Source organism: Lepus europaeus, chromosome 15, assembly GCF_033115175.1.
Source record: "Lepus europaeus isolate LE1 chromosome 15, mLepTim1.pri, whole genome shotgun sequence".
NCBI classification, from domain to species: Eukaryota; Metazoa; Chordata; class Mammalia; order Lagomorpha; family Leporidae; genus Lepus; species Lepus europaeus.
Window position 1 is genome coordinate 84,883,915 of NC_084841.1, and position 27,196 is coordinate 84,911,110.

The 27,196-nt window shown below is 39.9% G+C and overlaps 1 protein-coding gene across 4 annotated transcripts in view; it reads left to right on the top strand.

Annotated features, from left to right (window-relative positions):
- Positions 1-317: 317 nt before the first annotated feature.
- The window catches only part of TMEM161B (transmembrane protein 161B), a 77,525-nt gene continuing 50,646 nt past the window's right edge, over positions 318-27,196 (top strand). For 2 of the 4 annotated variants that reach the window (XM_062212430.1, XM_062212428.1), the window contains exons 1-2: positions 318-446; positions 23,993-24,096. In XM_062212430.1, coding sequence (XP_062068414.1) covers positions 444-446; positions 23,993-24,096 — 107 coding nt within the window. In that variant the 5' untranslated portion in view covers positions 318-443. Of the gene's footprint in view, positions 447-7,461; positions 7,539-23,992; positions 24,097-27,196 lie in introns of all 4 variants that reach the window. The other 2 variants (XM_062212429.1, XM_062212433.1) reach the window with 2 other exon arrangements.

Genomic DNA, 27,196 nt, shown 5'->3' on the forward strand with positions numbered 1-27,196 from the left:
GCTGGGGTCCTTCCCACCTCAGGCACCGACCGGCGTCTCCATCCATTCCCACCCGGAGGACGCGCAGCAGCCGATACCACCCAACCTACCTCAGGATCCTCGCAGGCGCGCCACGGGGCGCTCCGTCCGCCCACCTACCTGAGCTGCGCCTGCGCCTCCCCCGCGCGCTCTCAAGGTCAGCACCGCCCCCAGCCCCTAACCTAGCACCCACGGAAGTCGCCGTAGAGGACGTCCTGCGTCTCCTCACCTCTGCGTGGCGTGGGGTCGCCGGCGTTCCGGAGAGGGGCGGGATTTCCTGTCCCGCGCGAGCAGAACTTCCGGCAGAGCCGGAAGACGCGCTCGCTCGCGCTTTGGAGTGGTTCACCGCTGCAGGACGGGGACGGGAGGTCCCGGAGGGTGCCGGCGGCTCTAGGGTGTGTGGCCCTCCACCGGTCTTTGGCGCCATGGTGAGTTTTTCTGTGAGGACAGGAGTGACGAGAGTGTGGGGAAAGCGGGCCGGGAGATCAGTCTGGTGAAGGGAGCCGGTTGGGTGCCCTGCTCAGAATGGAGCGGGCTGAGCTCTGGGGCGAGCTTCTGGGGAGGACCCGCCGCTTTCCTCGGGGCGCCCGAGCCTCTGAGGAACCAGGATCTGTCCCGCCTCGCCGTGAGGCTAGTGGGGCGGACGCTGGGGGCGTCTCTGTCTCGGAGTGCGGAGTCGGTGTCTCGTTCCCTGTGTGTGGCCTGTGGCGCCAGGTGGTCCCACAGTTGACCTTGCCCTGCTGGTCTCCCGCCACCCCTCACAGCGTCACAGTGGCGGCCAAGAACTTGAGGTTTTCGGCCTTTGGCTGCTGAAAAGGGTCACTGCGGATCCTCCTCTTGGAGAGGGTAGGCACTTAGCACTTAAAAAAAAAAAAAAAAAAAAAGAACTCAGCAATTATCTTTCAGACCCAACCAGTTCAGTATTGGAGATGGTGTCAAATGAAAAAATACGGATTTAGCAAGGACGTACTTCGTACAAAAGGAAAGGCGCAAAGGCGTGGAGAAAGGAGTTGTTGGAATAGGGAGAATGCCCTTATCACAAAATCTGCAAGCATTTCACAGATTAGGCCAAAGGGTTTTTCTTTTGTAGGGAGCGGTAAATAAGTATTAAAAAAAACCCGTACGGGGAGGTGGGATAGGATGGATAGTAACCAGAAAATGTTTTACCGTAAGGAAGGCTGTTCGGAGGAGGAGCTGTGGTGTATCAGGCTGATGCCAGGCCAAGTGCAGGGTCCTGGAAAGGAGAGTCTCAATGTTTGGATAATAAGAATTTTGTTCTGATTCACCTGTGGAGACAAGTGGTGAAGCAGGTCATTTACCACTGTGAGTTTGGAGGGTCTAGGTCTGGCCTTGTCATAATCGGCAGGTGTGGGAGACAATTGGGGAATGGTGGTTCTTTTCCATAAGCTCTTTTCCCCTAACACAAAAGGATGGAGGAGCTTTCTTTTAAATTTTTAATATTTTTAATATTTATTTGAAGGACTTTGAGAGAGACAGAGATCACTCTGCTGGTTCATTTCCCAAGTGCCCGAAATAGCCAGTGCTGGGCCAGGGCATGGCCAAGAACCTAGAATTCCATTTGGGTCTCTCTTGTGGGTATCAGGGAACAAAGTACAGAATCATCACCACTGCCTCCCCAAGGTGCACATCAAGCAGGAGTCTGGATTTGGAAGCTGAGTTTGGAATCCAATGATTTACAGGCATCCCAAAGGTGTCTTGTTGCGTGTCCCTGGAGAGACTTATTACCTTTGCTGTTTTTCAAGATCACAGGGTCTTGAAAGTTCAACATTGTCAGTTAACTTGACTGTCCAAAAGATTTCAAACCCCTATCTGTATAAGCTTCTGCCTTGGCATTTAGCTTCAATTTGTCATGCTTTTTCCAGGGCCAAAAGTTACTGGCATCCAACTTTTGTGTGATGACTTTGAATGACTTAGAAATTTAAAAGTATTTGCAGGGGCCAGCGCTGTGGCCTAGGTAAAGCTGCCACCTGCAATACCGGCATCCCATATGGATCCGGCTTTTCCACTTCTTGCTGCCCCGGCTGCTCCACTTCTGATCCAGGTCCCTGCTAGTGTGCCTGGGAAGGCAGCAGAGGATGGCCCAAATCCCTGGGCCCTGTACCCACGTGGGAGACCTGGAGGAAGCTCCAGGCTCCTGGCTTCTGATCAGCCCAGCTCTGGCCTTTGTGGCCATTTGGGAAGTGAACTAGTGGATGGAAGACCTCTCTGCCTCTGCCTCTCTGTAACTCTGCCTTTCAAATAAATGAATAAATATTAAAAAAAAGAAAAAAATTGTAAAACAAAGTAATATAGTTCTTGGTGCTGTCTACCAGATAATCTATATGTCAGATAACTTATGTCTCACATAGACTAAATGACATATATATGTGAAACCTCAGTGATTAATATTGTTTGTATTCATTCAAAGAGTTTTGTTTCTTTTCCTTTTTTGTATCAGTGAAATTGAGCATAGAGAACAGTAGAACTGAAACCAAATCCTAATCACTGTCTCCTTACTCCCAACTCCCAATTTTACAGAAGGAAGAATCTGGGTTCTAGAAATAGGTAGTGATTTACTTGAAGTAGGTAACAGAAGTTTGGTGTACACTGGACTAAAATTCAGATCTCCATTTCTTGAAGCTCAGTTTTTGACTTCTTGATATGAAAAGTTGAATAAAGGGTGTTCTTGAAGTCCTTGTGTTCATCATAGTCACAGAGAAGCTGAATGTGAACTTATTCCCAGTATGCTGGAAGTAGAACCCCTCTCCTCATGCCAGCTCCAAAGAGGCAGTTATGTTTTAAAGTAATGTTTAAAGTTTCTCAGGGAGCTGGCGCTGTGGTGTAGCGGGTTAAGCCGCCGCCTGCAGTGCTGGCATCCCATATGGACGCTGGTTCGAGTCCCGGCTGCTCCACTTCCAACCCCACTCTCTGCTGTGGCCTGGGAAAGCAGTGGAAGATGGCCCAATTCCTTGGGCCCCTGCACCAGCGTGGGAGACCCAGAAGACGCTCCTGGCTCCTGGTTCCTGGTTCCTGTGGCCAATTGGGGGATGACCTCTGATTTTCGAATAAAATAAATAAATCTTTAAAAAAAATAAAGTTTCTCAGAACGTCACCTGAAAGCTAGCAGGGGCCAAATAGATGATTTTCTCCAATCTGGCATTACGTTTCTGAGTTCATTACTTGAATCAGTTTTATCTTTCCCAGCTGTGAAGTTGGTGTCTGTGGAAATGTGATCGGTGTTTAGAATCTTTCAAAAGAAAAGGTTTAGCCATTAATTGAAGTCAACATTGCCACATTTATATAATATTCAGCTTTTTTTTAGGATTTATTTATTTATTTGAAAAGCATAATAATAGTGAGAGAGGGAGACGGATCTTCATCCACTAGTTTACTCAACAAATGGTTGCCCACAGCCAGGGTTGGACCAGGCCAGGTCAGGAGCCAAGAACCAGTCTTGGTCTTCCACATGAGTGGCAGGACCCCAAGAACAACTTGGGTCATCATCTGCTGCTTTCCCAGGCACATTAGTAGGGAGCTGGATCAGAGGTGAAGCAGCCAGGACTGGAACAAGCACTAGTATATGGGAAGCCAGCATCATGAGCAGTGGCTTAACCTGCTGCATCACAGTGCTGGCCCCAAGTTGAGTTCTTTTGCACTGTTGGGCCTAATAAAAAGAACACCAGAACTAAATTCAGAAAATCACGTTCTGCCATTATTAGTTTGTATGAATTTGGTAAAATGGCCCAATTTTGATAAGTGTTCCAAATTCCTCCTAGATCAACAAAGTGTGGCTTGACAAGGATTAAAGCACTTTCTGGGAGTCTGGCGCTGTGGTGCAGTGGGTCAAGCTGCTGCCTACAGTGCTGGCAGCCCAGATGTGCACGGGTTCAGGTCCCTGCTGCTCCACTTCCAATCTTGCTCCCTTATAATGTGCCTGGGAGAGCAGTGGAAGATGGCCCACGTCCCTGGGCCCCTGCTACCCATGTGGGAGACAATGGAAGAAGCTCCTGGTTCTTGGCTTCAGCCTGGCCTAGCCCTGTTTGTTGTGGCCATTTTGGGAATGAACAGTCAGATGAGAGATCTCAATCTCTCTCTCAACTCCCTTCCTCCTCCTTCCTCTCCCTCTCTCTCCCCATCTGTCCTTCTCTGTAACTTTGCCTTTCAAATAAATATAGTACAAAGGCTTAATATTTAACCAATAAGAAATTTAACAAATAAAAAGCCAAAAGACCCTAGACTAGTGGGACTATAGACAGTAGGTAAAAAAATAATTGAATGGAAAAATGACAATTTTGTCCATATACAAATATGGTAAAATTTAAAGCAATCAGATCATTAAAGTTATCTGATTCTTATATTTATGATTCTGTACTTAGGAATTTTTTCAGAATAGGTACATGTTATTGGTTACATAGAATTTATTCTTATTTTCACAGTGTTTTCCTTGTCATTTTGGTTTCTTAAGTATGATTTGTCATTTCCTTTTTTACTTTTTTATACATTATGCAGGTAATACCTGAGAACTTCGTTCATGTGTTTAGCCAAGTATTTAACTACTGTCTTAAATAGTACTCCAGAATGGAAAATAACTCTTGGGATACTTTTTGCTTTATTTTTGTTTTAGTTATTATAAATATATTCTGTGTATTCCTTCTCTGATGCATTATGTAGCCCAAAGTGCATTAGATCCTTATATGTAAAATGAAATTCTTATTTTGTGAGCAAATGATAATAGAATTATGATCTAGACTAAAAATCCTGATTAATTTTTATGCTTTGAAGTTGTGGAAATATTTATAGAAGATTTCCTAAAAGAATAAAACTACACCATTGTACTTTTCTTTTTGAAAATTATAAAATTTAAACAAACAAACCTTTCTGCCATTCAAGCTGGTTTGTGGGATAAAGAGTAGAGCTAGTTTCTGAAATTACAAGTATTTCACAGCTTGTTTTATGGATATAGGCATCCTGTAATAATTTACTGCTGGGATTAAGTTGGTGGGGGAAATTTTGTAAACCTGTGCCATAGTTAGTGTAAATAAAGAAAGGGTTTTTTATTTGTCTTTTGTTTTGTGGGGAAGGTTGGAGGGATTGTTGGGAAGAGGTAATATGGTAAATGTTATACGAAAATTGCATGTGATATGCTCAGAGAATACAGAGGAATGATACTCTAACTGCAGGTGCCAGTGGTGGTAATGTAGTATAGTGGGTGATTTCAACTGGGTTTTGAAAAGTGGGTTGGCATACTGGTTCTCAAAGTTAGATTTGCCTAGAAATTAACTGATAATTGATAAAAAATCTTATCTGGACCCGATTACTGGGGGAGAGGGAAGTGAAGTTTCAAATCTTGTTTTTTTGTAAATTGTGCAGTTAAGTATGAAGCTGATGGTCCTTAAACCACCTTTGTTGGAAAATACAGGCAAAAAGACCGATGGAAACATTGGAGGTTCTTTGCTACCTTAGTGAAAATCAAACATGAGTCATCTGGAGGATGTATTCTGGTCAGGTTTTAGCACATGTGGTTTTCACCACATAATGGTGGAAATCTGGTTTTCTTTTCAGCTCTTTTTTCCTCTGACTTTTCTCCTTTACCACTTCTTTCCTAAAGACGCTTATTTGAAATAGTGTTAGAATGTGACTGTTCCCTTGCATAGGACTGGGTTAATTTCATTGTAGTTTCTTAAGATTGGCTTATCCTTTGTTCTTTGATCCATTTGTTTTGTTTATCAGAGTTTGGTAGCTTTCCTCAAATAGATCTTTTACGTACCTGTATTTTGTTAGATTTATACTTCAGTATTTAATTTTTTGGATGCAGATATAAATGGTATTGTGTTCCACTTATTCATTACTGCATGTATGTGGAAAGTGATTGACTTTTGTATATTTACCGTATATCTTGCAACCTTGCTATAATCACTTATTAGTTTCAGGCTGTTCTCAGAGAATACAGTTCATTTACCCCAGATATCCCAATTTTACATCCTTATCTTTTACTTAAATAAAGCAGACAGTAATTGTATTGGTAGATTCAGTATGTTTCACATTTTGGCCATAAACCATAAATTTTTTCTAAATTTAGAAAAACCTGAAGTTAAGGCCGCGACTCAATAGGCTAATCCTCCGCCTGCGGCGCCAGCACACCGGGTTCTAGTTCCGGTCGGAGCGCCGGATTCTTTCTCGGTTGCCCCTCTTCCAGGCCAGCTCTCTGCTGTGGCCTGGGAGTGCAGTGGAGGATGGCCCAAGTCCTTGGGCCTGCACCCGCATGGGAGACCAAGAGAAGCACCTGACTCCTGGCTTCGGATCAGCGTGGTGCACCGGCCGCAGCGGCCATTGGAGGGTGAACCAACAGCAAAGGAAGACCTTTCTCTCTGTCTCTCTCTCTCTCTCTCACTGTCCACTCTGCCTGTCAAAAAAAAAAAAGAAAGAAAGAAAAGAAAAGAAAAACCTGAAGTAGTTATAGCATTTGCTACTTTGATATTGAGACTCGGAATCTTGCTATCTGATTATGGTGCTTTTGTTTAAAAAAAAATTCAATCAGGATATGACTTTGAAAATTAAAATAAACACATGACTTTGAAAGTTTCTTTGAAAAAGAACTAGATGACCTTTATAGTTTGACTTCAGATTCTGTGATTCTGAATATGTGAATTTGTAAACATTACTATATACATTTAGAAGAATGTAAATTGTAAGCACAAAAGAAGGAATATTAAATTTGTGTAGAACTTAAATGTTTCACAAAGAAGGTTTGGACTAGATTTTTAAGAGTAAATAGAATAAGAAACTGAATTTTATGTTTCCTCAATAATAGTAATAAATATTAATTTAGCAATTAATATTTATCAGATATTATTCCAAACTCTGTTTTAACTGATTTAAATCCTTAAGAAGTAGGAGCTGGTGCTGTGATGCAGCGGGTTAAAGCCCCGGTCTGCAGTGCTGGCATCCTATATGGGTGCCAGTTCAAGTCCCAGCTACTCCTCTTCCGATCCCAGCTCTCTGCTGTGGCCTAGGAAAGCAATAGAAGATGGCCTAACTCCTTGGGTCCCTGTACCCTCGTGGGAGACCTGGAAGATGCTTCTGGCTCCTGGTTTCGGATCAGTTCAGCTCCGGCCCTTGCAGTCATTTGAGGAGTGAACCAGTGGAGTGGAACACCTCTCTCTCTCTCTGGCTCTACTTCTCTCTGTAACTCCTCTGTCTTTCAAATAAATAAAATAATTCTTAAAATATTAAACTAATATTAAAATACAGGTAAATCTGTATTTTTAAAGATTTATTTATTTATTTGAGAGGTAGAGTTATAGATAGAGGGAGAGACAGAAGTCTTCCATCAGCTGGTTCACTCCCCAAATGGGGCTGGAGCTGGGCTGAAGCCAGTACCCAGGAGCTGCTTCCAGGTCTCCCATGCTGGTGCATTTGAGCCATCTTCTGCTTCTTTCCCAGGCCAAAGCAGAGAGCTGGATCAGAAGAGGAGCAACCGGGACTAGAACCAACGTCCATATGGATTGCCAGTGCCACAGGTAGAGGTTTAGCCTGCTATGCCACAGGGCTGGCCCAATCCTGTATTTTTTTAACCTCTATTTTATAGATACAGAAATGGAAGCACAGCAAGATTAAATCCTCGTCCATAATTACAGAGTTAATGGTGATAGAATTTGACTTTAACCCAGTCCTGTGTTAACCCAGCACTGTGCTGTGCTGTGACCAAGAACCAGTCTGATTATTATTTATCTTTGATAAGTAAAAACTTATGAAAAGATTGAGTTTCAAAAATCCAATTCATTGAAGTTAAGAAACATTTTTTTAAGATGTATTATTTATTTAAATCTTTTTTTTTTTTTTTTTTTTTAGATTTTATTTGTTTATTTGACAGGTAGAGTTACAGACAGTGAGAGAGAGAGACAGAAAGGTCTTCCTTCCATTGGTTCACCCCCCAAATGGCCGCGACGGCCATTGCTGCACTGATCCAAAGCCAGGTGCTTCCTCCTGGTCTCCCATGCGGGTGCAGGGCCCAAGCAGTTGAGCCATCCTCCACTGCCTTCTCAGGCCACAGCAGAGAGCTGGACTGGAAGAGGAGCAACTGGGACTAGAACCTGGCACCCATATGGGATGCCGGCGCCACAGGTAGAGGATTAACCAAGTGAGCCATGGCGTGGGCCCCAAAATGTATGTATTTATTTGGAAGTCAGAGCTACATAGAGAGAGAAGGAGAGGCAGAGAGAGGGAAGGAGGGAGGCAGGGAGAGAGAGGGAGAGGGGTCTTCCATCTGCCGGCGCACTCCCCAGATGGCCGCAATGGCCAGAGCTGCGCCAATCTGAAGCCAGGAGTTTTTTCTGGTTCTCCCACTTGCGTGCAGGGGCCCAAGGACCTGGCCCATCTTCCACTGCTTTCCCAGGCCATAGCAGAGAGCTGGATTGGAAGAGGAGCAACTGGGACTCGAACCAGTGCCCATATGGGATGCCGGTATCACAGTCAGCGGCTTTACCCACTATGCCACAGTGCTGGCTCCAGAAACATTTTTTTCTATAGAAATAATCCATGTTGTTATTTCTAGAGAACTTGCCCCCAAACATTGGTAATACCTAATATAACATCTCATTGTGTATTAGAGAAATTAATCATTACTGTCAGTCATAGCAGTAATGACAGGTTGCCGAACACATCTGCCTCTGCCATAGTAAATTAGAACAAAGATCTTCATATCCCTTCTGCCATAACCGCATCCAGGTCAGGCACTCCTTCACATCAGAGCATTAGCTTCCCTTAGACTTGGAGAATGGAGTTCTAGAAACACTGAAGAGGTGAGTGCAATTAGAGGAAGTAGTGATGATGAGCTTGGTGAACTAGAATTTTTTTTTCAGTGCAAGCATTTACTGTATTATACTTGTTCAATGCCTGGCTCACCATTACTCTTTCTTTTGCTGAAGGCTGTGAGGATTGTCAGGTGTCCTTTCCTTCTGCTTAGATTACCTGTTACTTGAATCTGGAACTTTGTTTCCTCCTGAGTTGCAGAGGGAGCTTAATGGTTCAGGGTACTTTGCCTTCCCTCCCATATGTTTAGCACACATGGTCCCTTTAATGGTTTTCACTACTAGGAGAATTTTTAAAGGTCATCTTCCCATGTTACTTCTTCACAACCACCAGCTATTTTTTATTTATTTATTGTGAGATCCTTTAGGGCAAAAACAGAATCAATAAATGATGATAGAGTTGTTGCAATAAACCTTTAGAAGTAGAGAGGTTTGGCTTATGAAGAGATAAATATTAAGGGGCACTGAATAGAGAAAGGGAGACTTTTTTTCCCTATAAGAAATGATGTTTGAAGAAGGAATTTCACCAAGTTGTTCTCCATTGAACAAATATGTGGTTTTAGGCTGCCAGCTGTAATACCTAACACTGTAAGTCAAGGCAGTTTTTTTTTTTTTTTAAATAAACTTAATACTTTTATCTTTATGATAAGTTATTAGAAGGCTTTTTAAATATTTGTCTTGATTGCTTAGTTCTCTGTGTAGTTATGCCCTTTACATAGTGTTTGCTGATTTTTGTTATCTTTCACCTGGTGAATGCCATGGTTTGCCCCAGTGCCATGATCTGCGTAGAAAAAGCAATGTCATAGTTTATTTTCTTTCCCTAAAAAAGAAAGTCATATTGGAAGATTGAATTACACCGAAGCCAAAACTTCATTAACACCAGTGTTTACTGGGTATTTTTATTTTGGCCATTTTTTGATGGCCATAAATGATTACAAAATTGTACAAATTCTTATGGCTGTGAAGTTGTATATTTTAGTGTAAGTATTCCATGACTAAAACCACTTGTTTTTTGTTTCAACCTTAAAAGAGAAACCACTGGGTTGATGTTTGCCTTAACAGTTGATGCCTGCCTGTGTTCCTCATCAAAGTGCCTGGGTTTGATTCCTGGTTACAGCTTCATGCTGGTGTGGACATTAGGAGGGAGCAGGTGGTGGCTCAAATAATGTGTTTTTTGTCACCCATGTGGGATACCTGGATTGAGTTTCTGGATCTTGTATTCAGCTCCTCAGCCATTGTGGACATATGGGGAGTGAAGTGGTGGATGGGTGCTCTCACTCTATTTCTGCTTCTAGAAGCAATGATTTTTTTTTTTTTAATCTCAAAAGTTTTGCTTTTAGTAGTAGATTGATTACTAAAAATTCTGTTTAAATTGATGCTTACTGATACCCTTTTTCCTTCTGTTAGATTGATCAACAGAAATGAAGCACAATTGTATCATTTATTACTGAATAGCCTAGTTGTTTGAGTAGTTCAGATATTTCATACTAAATATAAGCCTTGGGTGGGGGGGGTGGGGGGGTGGTGGCAGGCCCCAACTAGGAACTGTGAACTTCCTCTGGGCTTCCCAGTGGGGTGGCAGGAGCCCAAACACTTGGGCCATCCTCTGCTGCTTTCCCAGGTGCACAAGCAGGGAGCTGGGTTGGAAGTGCCTCAGCTGGGACTAGAACCAGCTCCCACATGGGATACAGGCATTGCAAGTGGCAGCTTAACCCCCTATGCCACACTGCCAGCCCCAGACATATTTAGTTCTTTAATTGAAGTGAGAGTGCTAGTTGGTGGGATGTCTCTACTCCTTTGCATTGTTTGGGACGCTGATTCTTCTCAATATTTGCTCATTTATAGCCCTTGTAAGGAAGGGGTTAATGTTTGTTGCCATTAGCAATAACTACATATCACAGGCTTTGATAGTGGCTATGTTAAATCTCTGTATACCAATGATTTATTGTGTATTTAGTTAAAGTATTGTAGTCATGAACAGTAAGATGTGCTTGGGATTTTGGAGATCATTTGCCAACTCTTGTCATTTTGTAGGTAGGGAATGAGTCCCAGAGAGAGCTTTTCTAATTGCTATGTAGCTAGTTAGTGACAGAACTACTTTGATCTTAGTGTGTTCAATTATTTAACACATTAAAATATTCACAGTGAATGCATTTGCTAACAGTTAACATTAGAGGTACACATTACATTTTCTTGGCTTTTGTGCATAGGTTAAAATTTGAAGTTAAGCTGAAATTTCTCTTTAAGATTTGGTTAAGGAAGCTTTATTAGTGTGCTTATCAATTTGTTTGTTTTTAAAAAATATTTATTCATTTTAAACACAGAGTTACCAAAGAGAGGGAAAGACAGGAAAAAGAGAGAGAGGGAGATCTTCCAGTGACTGGTCATTCCCCAATTGCTACAACATGGATGGACTGAAGCCAGGGGCTAGGGAATTCCATCTGGGTCTCGGTGGCAGGGCCCCAGGTACTTGGGCCATCATCTACTTTTTTAGCAGGAAACTGGATTGGAAATAGAGCAGCTAGGACTTGAACCAGCACTCATGTGGGATGCTGGTATCACAGGCAGTGGCTTAAACCTCTGTGCTGTGCCACAGTGCTGGCCTCTAAAGAAAATATTTGTAACACAGATAGCTACTACTTAGGTTTGGAGGATTACCTTGTTAAAACAGATGTACCTTTTCCTCTGAGATGGGTAGAAAGCAAAAATACATTGTCATTTGCTCTGAAAGTGAACGTTTTTCTTTATGCTAAAATTCAATACTTGACACATAGTAGTCACCTGAGTGTAGTGAAGAACAGCAGGCAAATTTTTGCTTTATCTTTTTGTTTAGTCAAAAGGTAAATATTTGTTTAATTTATATTGAAAACCTGCCATCCTAGGTACTTTCCTGGGAGTGCAGGTGGGGCTAAGAGATGAATACAGTTTTAGTGGGAGAGAGACAGGTAAATGAGTGGTTACAGTTGAGCATGAGAAGCGTTAGTTTGGAGTTATGCATATGTTTTTTAGCGGAAGCTGAAAAGCCAAGGAAGGTTTTATAGAGGAAAGAGGATGTTGATGACTGGGTAGGAATTGACCTGAACAAGATTATTTGTAAATGTTGATTGTGTCTTTTAATTGGTTGGTTTTGGGTAATAGTTTCCTAGAGTATAGACCTGTAGTCATGTTTTTGTAACGTCAGAATATACTGTTACAGTTAAGGAAGACTGGCAGAATTTAGGATGACTTCCACTGAATCTTTTGTACTATAATGAAACATTTATGTTTGTTTTGGCTAGAGATGAGTGGTTTGTTAACATCTTTAAAATATTTCATTCTTTCTCAACATTTTAATGACTATAGTATTGCTTTATATGAGATATTGCATAATTTATTCAAGTTACTGTAACTTGAAAATTATCTTTTGAAATAAACAACTGTTATTTTCAACATCAATTTGTTAAAATGAATTAAAGGATGCCCCATATTCTTGTGAAAAAATATCTTTATGCTTGTACTCTTTGTTCTTGGTCTTCCATTTACCTTATCTGGTTTTTTTAAAGATTAATTTTATTTGAAAGGCAGAGTTACAGGGGGAGGGGAGGGACAAAGAGAGAGATTTCATCTGCATATTCACTCCCTAAATGGCCACAAATGGCCAAAGCCAGGAGCCAGGAGCCTCCTCTAGGTCTCCCACATGGGTGCAGGGGCCCAAGTACTTGGGCCATCCTCCTCTGCTCTCTCAGGCACCTTAGCAGGGAGCTGGATCGAAAGTGAAGCAGCTGGGACTTGAATTGGTGCCCATAGGAATGCCAGTTCTGCAGATGTGGGCTTCAGCTGCTATGCCACAGCGCCAGCTCCTACTTTATCCATTTATATTGAGGAAAGTGTTTTCTCTGATTATTAAACTTAATCAGATAACGATAAATGACTACTAGAAAGCATGCAGTTATTGTTTTTGAATATAGTTATGTCAAACTTATGCATTGTACTATATTGTATAATCCATGGGACATTTAGAAGGTATTTAGGTATTTTATTGAAAATGTATGCTTTTTGACCTTAATTTTAAAATGCATTAAATTTTTTTTTATTTGCTTAGAAAATCACAAAAATCTTATGCTTAAATATATATATGTATATGTATATGTGTGTGTGTGTATATATATATATATATATGAGATTCTATTTATTTGAAAGGTGGAGTTACAGAGAGAAGGAAAGACAGGATCTTCCATCTGGTGATTCACTTCCCAAATGGTCACAACAGCCATGGCTGGATGAGGCCAAAATCAGGAGCCAAGATCTTCTTCCAGGTCTCCCACTTGGGTGCAGAGGCTGAAGCACTTGGGCCATCCTCTGCTGCTTTCCTAGGCACAGTAGCAGTGAGTTAAATCATAAGTGGAGCAGCTGGGACTCAAAACTGTGCCCGTATAGTATGCCAGCATTCCAGATGGCTTAACCTTCTGTACCACAACACCAGGCCCTCCTTGTACTTTTTACTTGAAAGAAATTAAAAATATATTTCATGCTATGAAACTTTGGTGTTGGTGAACAAAACTAGTTCTGTAAACAGTTAAGCTTGAAAACCCATCTGTTTGAGTTCATATCTGGTCGTTAGTTACGTTTTATGTATAATTCTATTTGTAGTATTAAGTTGAATATATGAAATTGCAATTTTGTTGGTCAAGACAGCTAAAAATCAGCAATTTTATATGATCCAGTCATTAAATATAAAATATCAATAGCTGCTATTATTTTTGCTTTCCTTCTAAATGCTGTTATTGTATTTTCCTGTTTAGTAAATCCTCTTTTTTTGTAGCTTTCAATCCAGTTTATTGTGTGTTTAACAGTTAGAGGTGTGTTAAAAAATACAAATAAAGGAGGCAGGTGTTTGGTCTAGCAATTGGGATGCCCACATTGCTTAACAGAATACAGGATTTTGATTCCCAGCTCTGGCTCCTGAATCCAGCTTGCTGCCAATGTAGAGTTTTGCAGGCAGCAGAGATGGCTAAGTAGTTGGATTCCTACCACCAATATGGGAGACTTCCATTTCATTCCTACCGTGCAACTTCAGCTTAGCACAGCCAGTTATTGTCAGTAGTTAGAAAGTGAACCCATGGATATAAGTGCACACGTGTTTTTTTTCTCTCTCTCTCTCTCTCTCTTTCTCTGCTTCCCAAATAAATAAATCTTTGAAAACGAAATTATAATTGTGGCTGATTGACAGACCCAGGTTAGGTTTTTAAAGGTGTCTGCTTCTAGTAGGTTCTGTAATAGCATTGAGGACTGCTTAGATTTAATCTAAAAGAAGGATTTTTCATATAATGCCAAAGCTGGTAAAAGCAGCATAAAACATTCATGAACGAAGGCAATTCCTTCCCAGAGACATCTCCAGTGTCCAAGAGTTAATTATATGAGATAGCTTTTATCTGGTTTTATTTAGTTTATTTGTTTACACCTGGTATGCAATGTGGGATAGGCTAACTGCTAGGCTAAACACCCACTCTGCATGTCTTATTTCCTCAGGCCTTTCTACACCTTTGGTCTCCTATGTTTCTGATCCTTAAGCAATAACTTTGGTTCTTTCCCTTTTTCTTTATGTAAGGAATATAAATTCATACATACATATGTATATCTATAAATACATATGTAAGCTAGCAACCATCAGATTTTCCTCTCACTGCTTAATTTCTTCAAGGAATAATTATGCCCATTATGTCCGTTTTATCTTTAGGGAATCACCTGAGGTTTATCCTTATCTGCTGAAATTTGCCTTGCAGAGATAATTACTAATCTCATGTCTGATTCTTTTTTTTTCCCCCTTTAAAATCTTAATTCTTTTTTCGTTTGCTCTCGTTTTTTGCAGCTGCTTTAGGTAAGGTTTTTATGGTGCTGCTTGGACTATTTCAGTGGATTTTTTTATGATTTTTAAATAATTTTTACTTAGTTTTTTAAATTAATTTTATTTAAGATATAAAAGTTTCATGTATTTCATATATACAGATTTAGGAACATAGTGATGCTTCCCAACCTACCCTCCCACGCCCCAATTCTTCTTCCTCCTCCCTCTCCTAGTCCCACTCTTAATTTTTATGTAGTTATGTTTTCAGTATACTTTATACTCATAAAATTAACCCTACACTAAGTAAAGAGTTCAGCAGATAGTATGAAGAAAAAGAAACACTGTTCCTCAACAGTAGAGACAAGGGTTGTAAACAATCATCAAATCTCAAAATGTCCCTTTCACTCCAATAGATACATTTTGCTATTTTAGTGAGTTTCTAATTTTGCTCCTTACTTTACTCTTACCCCTCCAATTTTTATCCCCACTAAGTGGTGGAATTTTACCTCCAAAATATAGTTGATTTGATTACTTCCCAGGCTTAAGATCCTGGAATTATTTCAGGGTATCTGCAGAAAAATCCATGGTGTGCATCTCATACCAAAATCTAGCACTGTGGAACTTCGCGTTATTTCTAAGTCATCTCATTTGTTCTCTTTGTATGTGTAAGTCTGTCTACCTGGATTTCTCTTTCTTTCCTATTCTAATGGTAGCTGTATTTTTAACTTTGGCAGATATAACCTCTGTGATCCAGTATTTCCCAGTCTTTGCTTAATTTGTTCGTGTTAACTGAGCACTGACCTTTACCATGCCACTTCTAACATTTGTTTGTAGGTGGTGGTGAGGGTGATTAACACTTTTAAGAGTTTGATAAAATCATCACATGATTTTTATCACCTTGAACTTTATATGAATTCATTGTAGGACCTAAGGTAGGCTAGCTTGTAGCCAAGTCATGGTATTTACATATCAAAAGAAAGAATAATTTGTGGTTAGGTTTTATCTAAACGGAGAATGTATCAATTGGAAAAGTCTTATCAGTTGAAAATCTAGAAAACTAGTGCAAGAAGCCAAAATGGAGCATATGTTTCCCAGAACTCATTGGGGTAGAGAGTATTTTATACTCTCTCTAGAGAGGTATTCTGTATATAGCATTTCATAAGACTTCAGCACTGCTTGAATGAAATACTCTTCAGTAATATTTGCTGCTTTCTGCTGTAAAACAATGCACCAAGCAGCTTGATTTTGATTTGATTTCTGATGTATTAAGATAGTTTTCAGTGAAACACTTAGTGAACTTGACTGTATGATCCACTTGATAGTTTACATTTCACTGTAAATTAATTGATAAAACTCTTATAAACCTGATTATTGCCAGTCTGTCTCATGTGAATTGGCTCTCCTTCTAGTATCAACAAAGCGGATTTTTTCGTGTGTTCTGAAAGCTAGGGAGGCAGCCAAGTTTCCATCCTCTGAACGCCTATTTGAGGCTTATCAGCTCTTTTATTTGAATTCCTTTCAGTCTACAACTACTTTACCCTCACATGCCCTAATAATCTACCAATCAACAAACCAAATAACTTTTGAGACGTCCCTCAGTTTTATTCTACAGTTTTTAGTTTTCATGTTCAGGTATACTCAAAGCTTGATTGGTTTTCTTCTCAGAAAGCCTTTATCTTTGTTCTTTCCTTCTAGTTTCAACCTCTTAGCTTAAGTTTCTCTTTAATTATTATATTGGTCTAATTTCCTTTTTGGAAAGGCACAGATTTCAAAAATTTTTTGTACCAAAATCAACTTACTTTTTAAACTATTTGAAGTGCCATTGTGGGGCCGGCGCTGTGGCGCAGTGGGTTAATGCCCTGGCCTGCAGTGCCAGCATCCCATATGGGCACTGGTTCTAGTCCCGGCTGTTCCTCTTCCAATCCAGCTCTCCGCTATGGCCTGGGAAAGCAGTAGAAGATGGCCCAAGTCCTTGGGCCCCTGCACCCATGTGGGAAACCTGGAAGAAGCTCCTGGCTCCTGGCTTCGGATTAATGCAGCTCTGGCTGTTGCAGCCATCTGGGGAGTGAACCAGTGGATGGAAGACCTCTCTCTCTGTCTCTACCTCTCTCTGTAACTCTGTCTTTCAAATAAATAAAAATAAGTCTTTAAAAAAAAAAAAAAGGTACCATTCTATCAGGTGCCTTACATTGTGCCCTAAATTATTCTAAATGACATTGTTTTAGGTATTCAGGATAGAATAGTTAGTGAAACACAAAAATCTTTGTGCCAAGTCCCTGATGATAGCCAGCAAGATATTGGATAAATATTAGGTAGACAATATATTCTCATTTGAATTATCATTTACTTTTCCTTTTTATTGGAAAAGTTTCTCTGTTGACATAATTTAAATTTACACGATTTAACATTGCTTGTCATTTGTCACATAATGTATATAGATAACTAGTTCTGTTCTTTTTTCTTTTCGTATCTGTTTATCTATTTGAAAGGTAGAGTTACAGAGAGCGAGGAGGAAGAGATCTAGCATCCACTGGTTCACTCCCTAAATGGCCACAACTGCTGTAGCTAGGCCAGGCTAAAGCCAGGAGCTTGGAACTCCCATGTGGGTGGCAGGGCCCAAGTACTTGGGCCATCTTCTCCTGTCTTCCCAGGCACATTAGCAGGAGCTGTATCACAAGTGGAGCAGGTCGATTCACAGGCAGCTGTTTAACCTGCTGTACCATAACACTAGTTTTTTCCAGCAAGGCAACTGCCTTGCTTCTTGCCTTTAGTTCAGGTACTCCCTGTCTGTCACACTTGCACAGTTCTCTTGGTATCTTGAGGCTATCTGTCATCCATTCTTCATGTGGTATTCAGGGCAATTTTTCTTAAGTACTGATCAGATCATATTTCTTTATAATGAATTTTCTGTTGCCTTCACGTTGAATTCCAAACCCAAAGGTTTTGCCCTTCAGTATCTGGTTTTAGCCTATTGCCTTTCCAGATAACTTTTATTTATTTATTTTTTTGATAGAGCAAAAAAGCAGACGCCGGCACACCGGGTTCTAGTCCCGGTCGGGGCACCGATCCTGTCCCAGTTGCCCCTCTTCCAGGCTAGCTCTCTGCTGTGGCCAGGGAGTGCAGAGGAGGATGGCCCAAGTGCTTGGGCCCTGCACCCCATGGGAGACCAGGATAAGTACCTGGCTGCTGCCATCAGATCAGCGCGGTGCGCCGGCCGGCCGCAGCGCGCCTACCGCGGCGGCCATTGGAGGGTGAACCAATGGCAAAAGGAAGACCTTTCTCTCTGTCTCTCTCTGTCACTGTCCACTCTGCCTGTCAAAAAAAAAAAAAAAAAAAAAAAGAATCCAGATAACTCTAATGTCCTCTAAGTCCTCACTCACATTTTACTTTGCAGAATTCCCAGTCACAACTTTTTACCCTCAGTAATTCTTCTCACCCTCTTTTTTTTTCCCCCCTGTTCTGTGTTGTCATAAACTTGTCTTCCTATCCTTTCCATGCTGCTAAGGGTCACATATCCTGCACTTGCAGTTTGTTGCTTAATAGATGTTCATAAATGTTCTGAGTTTGATTTTGGATAAATATTTGGATAATTCTATGATCTTGGTTTTCCTCATTTGTGATTAGTCCATATGCATTATTTAAATGCTTAAAGTGTGATTTATAAGTTTTATGTGGACCTGCGTTGAAACAACAAAACTTACACTTTTTGAAGTAGAAATTATTTGAGCAAGTGTAAGAAGTCTGTTTCAACATGTCTAGCTTTCTAATACTAAACCTTGTAGACAGACAAAAAATAGGAAGGTCATTGGATAAAAATCTTTTCTTTTTTTCCCTTCTACCTTACTCAAGAAGATGATAATTGAAACCCATTATTGTGGTCTGAGTTCTAAGTTTTTATGCAAATATGCCTTTTAATGATAAACAATCTATGTTTTGTATCAATCTGCTTATCAGCAGGAGAGCTAGTTTAATGGAATATAAGAAAATGTTAACTCCACTGACATATATTCAAAATTCAAATTTTAGAGCTGTAGCATCTTTTTATTTATGTTTTTGAAGTTTTCAGTATTGACAAGCAAGATAAAATCTCGTTATTTGGTATATTTTGTTTCTTAGAGAATTGTTTAGGTTTCCTTAGTAAGGATTTCTAGAGAATTGTTTAGGTTTCCTTAGTAAGGATTTCTTAAAGGCTACTCGGAAACTGTTACTGACAAAAATTGAAATGATCATTCTTCTAGAGACTAAAGGCAAATAACTTCTTGCTCTTCATGGCCTCAGGTTAATAGATGTGGAAAGGTTGAAACCCAAGTTAACCCAGTATTTCACCCTTCTTGGGTGCTTATGAGCTATTTCATAAATGACTTTTCCCCAGTTCCAGTTATCAAGAGAATCAAAGCCTAGGGGCAGTGAATCCAGACAGAAACCATCTCTTTGGTCAAGTTATTGTTTTGAAGCGTTAATAAAACCATTAAGGCTACTTGAGTCAATGACCCATATGGTTGTGTGTTTTGAGACTTCAACCATGATGGACTTTTAGCTTCACTGCATCTCTGCCCAGTTTTAACAGTTTTCTGTTGTGAAATTTGCACTTAAGTTTCTGGCCAAATTTACCTAAGTATTCTTGTTTAATTAAAAATAATGAAAAATATTTAGGCAATTTAAATGTCTTAAATGTTTCAAAAATTCTGCTTTTGTATAAAAATAGACATTCAGAGATGCTAAGTTGGTGAGTAAAGACAATTTGTTTTTGAATTTTAAATGATTGTTAGTAAATGAAATAAATATTTTATATTTTCGTATGTAAATCCCTGTATGTAAACTGTAATTGTCAATTCCATATTAGTGGCTTAAAAGTTGATCAGAGTTGTATTAATGTATTAAATTGATAATATATAATTCTCTAAAATAATTGCCATTTTGAATGTATATTACTAGGACTCTTTTCTAAATATATGTCAAAAGGAATAACTAGTGATCTACTTTCCTGATTTTACAGTTATCTTCTCTGAAAGAATTTGTAGATTCTTTTCTTGGTATAAAGGTGATGTTTTCTTTGAGTAGTACGTATTACATCACCTAATATTAGATGCATTCTAGTATTTGTTAGCTTCTGTTAGAAAGTTGGAAGATTTCTTTTTTTTTTTTTTTTTTGACAGGCAGAATGGAGAGAGAGAGAGAGAGAGACAGAGAGAAAGGTCTTCCTTTTTGCCATTGGTTCACACTCCAATGGCCGCTGCAGCCGGCTCATCTCACTGATCCGAAGCCAGGAGCCAGGTGCTTCTCCTGGTCTCCCATGCGGGTGCAGGGCCCAAGGACTTGGGCCATCCTCCACTGCCTCCCCGGGCCATAGCAGAGAGCTGGCCTGGAAGAGGGCAACTGGGATAGAATCCGGTGCCCCAACCGGGACTAGAACCCGGTGTGCCGGCGCTGCAAGGCAGAGGATTAGCCTGTTAAGCCACGGTGCCAGCCAAAGTTGGAAGATTTCTGTTATATACTAGTAGATTTAGCACAATATGTAGGTGAAATTTGGGAAAATATTTTCAGCTTCGTTTAAAAAGAGTAAAATGGCGTAAATAAAGGAACAGAGTGGGATTACAGTTTTACACTGAACATTTTTTTATAAAGATTTATTTGTTTATTTGAAAGGCAGAGTTATACAAAGTGAAGGAGGTGGCGGGGGGAGAGAGAGAGAGATGGAGGTGGAGAAGGAGAAAGAGGTCAAGATCTCCCATATGTTGGTTCATTTCCTAGATGGCTGGAACTGGGGCAAGCCAAAGCCAAGAGCCAAGGAGCTTCATCTGGGTTCACCCAATAGGGTGGCAGGGGCCCAAGCACTTGGGCCATCTTCTGCCACTTTCCCAGGTATCTTAGCTGGGATCTGGATTGGAAATGAAGCATCCAGGACTTGAACCAGTGCTGATATGGGATGTCAGTATTACAGGTGGCACTTCACTTCATGCACCAAAATGCCAGCCTCTGAATTGAACATTTTTTATTCATATATTAACTACAACACAAAGAATGAGTGCCAGCTGATACTGTGATATTTGCTTTTCTCAGGATTAGTCTCTTTAATTCCTTCTTTGTTTTAAGTTCAACAATATTTCTGGAACACATTTCTCTTCTGGGTACCAAAGATACCACTGTACTTTAAAGTTTCATTGTTTGTGGTCTGGATTATTTAGAAACCTAGTGAGTTTTCAAATTTGGACTCATAACTCACTGATTTTTGTTTGTTTTTGCCTTGATGTGGTTTACATCTTTAATAATGGGTCTATCAGCAGTTACGTCATCATGTAAGTGATTTTACGGAAGGAAGGGAATTGGGCAAGATGTCTTCTTAGTTTATCACATTCCATCATGTATTTCTTCCAGATCAATCTTTCTAAAATACCACTTAATAGCTGTGACATTTATTAGATGTGACTAAGATACAATTTCTGCTATTAGGGAGCAGAAATATTGTCTACATTGTGATACATGTTTAAATAATACATATTTGTGAGAGATTATACTAAATTGCCTTGAAGATTCTGGGATGCTATCACTTACTTCAAGGCTAGGTTGAGGTTCACTGTCCTCAAAACTTTCCCTGACTAAAAAGTGATCTTTGGGGGCCTTTGCTGTGGTGCAGCAGGTTAACACCCTGGCCTGAAGCGCCGGAATCCCCTTTGGGCGCCAGTTCGAAACTTGGCTGCTCCACTTCCAATCCTGCTCTCTGCTGTGGCCTGGGAAAGCAGTAGCAGATGGCCTAAGTCCTTGGGCTCCTGCACCCACGTGGGAGACCCAGAAGAAGCTCCTGGCTCCTGGCCTCAGATCTGCACAGATCTGGCTGTTGCGGCCAGTTAGGGAATGAACCAGCAGATAGAAGACCTCTCTCTCTCTCTGCCTCTCCTCTCTCTGTGTAACTCTTTCAAATAAATTAATAAAAATCTTTTTTAAAAAAATGATCTTTGGCCTTTAAATAGACCAACCTTTGACAAAGTTGCTAATAACTTTCTTGGCCTTGTTGTTCTGCCTCTAAGAGTTCTTTGCAATGGCATTCATTGTATGCAGATTACAGAACCTCTCTCTCAGACTACACAGAAAAGAGGATAGTAAATTCAAGGGATAGGAAATAGGAGAGAAAAAGGTAAAAATGTATCATTTGATGTTAGGTAAATATGAAAATAATCTGAACCTTAATCCAGTAGAGTTTAATGCATTCAAATATTCACAAATAAAAACATAGTTGAGACAGACTTGGTAATTGTTTTTTAAAAACTTATTTAAAACTACTTTATTTTCTTTTTTAGAGACGTATATGTACTTACTCTTTTTTTATTAGGCAGTTGATCTCTTAGTAATTGACTTGAAAGAACTCTAGATAATATCCGTTAAGTAGAGTACTCTTTTGTGATGTGTTTCAAATACTTTTTTTTTTTTTTGACAGGCAGAGTGGATAGTGAGAGAGAGAGACAGAGAGAAAGGTCTTCCTTTTTGCCTTTGGTTCACACTCCAACGGCTGCTGCGGCCGGCGCGTCGCGCTGATCCAAAGCCAGGAGCCAGGTGCTTCTCCTGGTCTCCCTTGCGGATGCAGGGCCCAAGGACTTGGGCCATCCTCCACTGCCTTCCCGGGCCATAGCAGAGAGCTGGCCTGGAAGAGGGCAACCGGGATAGAATCCGGTGCCCCAACCGGGACTAGAACCCGGTGTGCCGGCGCTGCAAGGCGGAGGATTAGCCTGTTAAGCCACTCCGCCGGCCTCAAATACTCTCCCCAGTTAGTCTTCTGATACTATTTGTATTGTTTTTTCATGCACAAATTTTATTGTTTTCAACTTTTTTTTAATCTTCTGTCACTGTGAAACTGGTTTCACTTTTTAAAAGACTTTCTGTAATCTTGACATTATAAGAAAAATTCTGCCTTTTACTTGTGATAATGAGAAATGGTACCAACACTCAGTCTTCAGAAAGCTCATATAAAAATGTATATTATGGAAAAAAAATTTCACTTTGGGCACCAAAATAAGCTTTTAACTTGATTTTCCACAAACTTAAAAAAAATCTTTTTTTTTTCTTCAAAAATTAATTTGAAAGGCAGAGAGATAGATCTTATTCACTGACTCACTTGCCAAATGCCTTTAACAACTGGGGCCCCACCCAGGCTGAGACCAGCAGCCCAGAACTCAGTCCATGTCTCCTAGGTGGGTGGCCTGGATGCAAGTACTTGAGCAGTTAACCTGCTGCTTCCCCGGGGTTCATATTAGCAAAAAGCTAAGGTTGGAGGCAGAGCCAGGACTCAAATTGAAGCATTTCAGTTTGGGATGTGGATGTCCTAAATTGTGTCCTAACTACTATATGTCAGGTGCTTACCCTTTAAAAATGTTTCCTTATTTTTTTGTTGTTGAGGTAGATAGAAAGGTGGGTAGGTAGGTAGGTTGGTAGAGAGAGCGAGCATCCCTGGGAATTGGGAACTCAATTCAGTCTGTCATGTGGGTAGCTGTGCCCAACCGCTTGAGTCACCTGCTGTCTTGTCTCCCTGAAAGCCAAAGAGCACTGGTCTGAAGCGCAAATACAGGAATTTGCTTTCCATAGAACAAGCATTATTACTTCTAGTAGGTGTGGCAAGACATATACTAGTGACTTTGTGAGTTTCTTGGTGGCAAGTGAGAGTTCCATTTGATAGTGTCTGTTTTTGCTGTGACCTGAAGATCTACAGAGTGCAGAGTCTGAAGTTTGGAGGTATGAAGAGAAGGAAGGTGTTTGAATTAGTCATTCTGAAGAGTAAGGGAGAGATTAATGAGAGAAAACTAAGAGTATCATTGGATATTGTTGAAGACCCACCCACTGGAAGTTGGTGGTGACGAGTTCAGGTTTCTTTCCTAGTGACTTTCAGACCCATTCTGCTATCACACTTCATATCTTTAATCATTCACTTCTGCCCTAGAATTTAAAAAAAGGCCTACTACCTTAAAAGCTTTCTAAACTAGTATTTTACGTGTGCTGAGTACATAGAAGAATAAACAAATCACTATTTTTTGCTTCATTTTGGTACCCTTAATTTATATAGACCATTTATTGGAAATAGATTTTGAATATATATGCTAATTCATTTTACTTTTGTTCACATGGGTGTGACCTTTTGATAACATGTAGAGGATTCTGAGATGAGACCACATACTGTATTTTAAGCTAGAGTATATGGTCCTGAATACCTAAATGAGAGAATGATGATATATTTTAATAGTAAACTGAATTTTTCTTAAATTGTAATTTTCAAAATGTACAGAAAGTTTTCCTGCAATGTTCCTAAATCCAAATTCATTTATTGTTAAATTTGTTTGTTTGTTTTTTTACACAGGGAGTGATAGGTATACAGCTGGTCGTTACCATGGTGATGGCCAGTGTCATGCAGAAGATTATACCTCACTATTCTCTTGCTCGATGGCTACTCTGTAATGGCAGGTAAGGCAAGGATAGGCTGATTGTGGCTGACACTTTCAATCTCTAGTTTACCAGGCTGATTTACTTCCTAAAAGTTAAGTCCTAATTCCTGTTTCTAAAAGTATGACAAAGGAAAGTTAAGAGATTTAGCTTTCTTATTTCTGTTATATGAGATATTAATATTTTATCCATTTAGCACAAAGGGTAGGAGTTAGGACAAGAAGTCCCCCCCACCTCTGCCTCCCTCTGCTATGTTCTATTCACCAGAGTCTGTCCGGTGAGAATACCTTATAATAATTGGTCAACAAGGGGATTAGAAATTACAAGTGATTTTCATCACTGTTGATGAAAAATGATTCAAAGCATATGTCTTGTTGGTGGATCCATTCAGAGGCTTATGACAGTTAGGGGTTCTTTGTTTTACTGCAAAAAATTTTGAACTGTTTAACTAGCAAAGGGGGAAGGAAGTTATGTTGTGAGATTTTACCTTTGTCTGCTGTAAGCCCACTACTATCCCAACTCCTTCCACAAAGGACCTAAGTTGCGTTGTTGAAATATGTACAATAAAATAACAAAATCAAGTAAGGTGATGTAGTTACATGAAAGCCAGAAAAGTCTGCACACAGAAAATACATGGCAAAACCTGTGTAATTATGAAAGGTAAGTGAAAAAATTGGCACTATTTATGTCAGTTGTTTATCTGTAGTGAATAACCAACTTCTGTATTCCTTTGTCCAGTTTCCTTAGACATTTTAAAAGCAGGAAACAATGGATAGCTCTCTTGCTCGTGAGTTCCTATACTGTGAGACAAATAAGCCTTTACTTCAGGGCCATTCTATCCACAAAGCTTAAATTTTCTTCATATAATTTACTTTCAACTTTTATTTATTTATATTCTTGATGTCTTTTTCCATACTGATTTTCAAATATAGAAAAGTGTTACTCAGACTGTTTAAAATTTTTTTGAAACTGATACCACACACATGCGTAAATGAATATATGAGGAAACAGCTGTTTATAAGTGTATATTTTATTAGGGTAAACTACGACTAAAGTTCTAGTAAGGTTGAAAGCCTCTGTTGGACTTATTTATAAATGCAAATCAATCATCTATAACTAGCTTTTTTACTGTGTAGTTTTAATATGCCCTGTGCAATCTTGTTCACTTATTTTGCTTAACAAAACTTTTCCATAGATCATGAAAAGGTAAACATCAGTGAGGCACATTACCATTAATTACAAGTATATGGAATCTTAGTAAGTTAATACATAAAATTCATTAAGGTAACTTGTTTTCTGCTGAGAATGTCACTTTTCCAAATTCTATGCTTGTAATCCAGTGAGACTTCAGCATCTTTTTTGGCTATAAACATCTTGACAGTCTTGTTCCATTTTATTTTATTTTTAAGATTTATTTATTTATTTGAAAGAGTTACACAGAGAGAAAAGGAGAAGCAGAAAGAGAGGTAGAAAGGTCTTCCATCCACTGATTCACTCCCCAACTAGCCGCAATGGCAGGAGCTGCGCCAATCTGGAGCCAGGAGCCTCCTCCTCCGGGTCTCCCACGTGGGTGCGGGGGCCCAAGGACTTGCGCCATCTTCCACTGTTTTCCCAGGCCACAGCAGAGAGCTGGATTGGAAGTGGAGCAGCCAGGTCCAACCGGCACCCATATGAGATGCCAGCACTGCAGGCTGCGGCTTTACCCGCTATGCCACAGCACCGGCCCCTCCATTTTAGTCTATGTACATTTTAAGTGTTCTTACATGTTTTACTTTCCATGTGTTTCTATAAAATTTGTATTCACCAACAGAGATGAAAACTTTAGAGATCTAAAACCTGATTATCTTTAATATTGGAATATGTCTTATTGAAAATCTTTGCTTTTTGACAAGAATATGTCATAGGGTGCACATGCAGAATTTGAGGGAGGGTTCAGCCTTTAAAGATGATGCTGATTTTCTTTGTGATTTTGACTTGCTTTTGTAAACAGATTAACTTTTGTATTCATTAACACTGTCTTTAATGCTTGATCAGTTGCCACTGATTTACCAATATTCTAGTTTCCTGAAACCCTTAGTTTCATTTCCTCTTAGCTTTGTTCTGTTTTGTGTTTTTAGTATCACCACTCCCCCCCCCTTTTTTTTTTTACTATTAGTCCTGAAATTTTAAGGTCATGGAAGCCAACTTGCTGAGTATTTTCACTCAGCTCAGTTGAGTAAGATCATTGATTTTTATCCTTTAGGCAAAATTACTGGTTTACCAAGTTTTGTAATATGAGATCCTTTTTAAATAATCACAAAAATCTAAAAGTTCTATTTTTCTCATGTAAAATATTGTTTTAAATTTTTAAAAATATTTTTGAAAGGCTGAGAACCTTTCAAAGAGAGGGGAAAGAGAGAGAGGTCTTCCATCTGCTGGTTTATGCCCTAACTGTGCAACAGCTGCTGGGGTTGAGCCAGACTGAAGCATGAACTCACTGTGGCTCTCTCACACAGATGTCAGGAACCTCAAGTACTTGAGCCATCACCACTGCTTCCCAGGGTACTAAGCGTTAGCAGGAAGCTGGAATTGGGAGCTGTAGCTAGGACATAAACCCAGATACTCTGATAGGGGATGCATGTGTCTTAAGCTGTGTCATACTGCTGTCCCAAGTGCCTGCCTCTAAAAATATTACCAGAAATGATAGTTTCCATTTCAAACCTTCTGATGTAAATTGCACTGAAGAAAGAGAAGTATGAGAGCAATGCCTTATGGTCTGTAAATGCTTAAAAGAATGTATGGGAAGAGGCCTAAGAGGACTTTTTAAAAACCGGATAGTGTAGCATGGCTTGGGAGTAACTATTGAATAGAATTATTTGATAGAACTCTTCAGGTAAATAGATGTTTAGATATCCACAATAGATCAGTCATGACTATGAGAGAAGAAACTACATATTGTCTTAGTATTCATTTATTTACTTCACATGTATCATTAACTTTAATTTGTAAATAAATGTTCATGCATTAGTTAAAATTTATGACTTTTGTTTTGTTAGTACTTGTTGCTATCTTACTTTGACCTCTTTTGAAATGGAGAGTTTGAAGTAGCACCTGACTGTGGTATGCTGAATGAGGAAGCCAT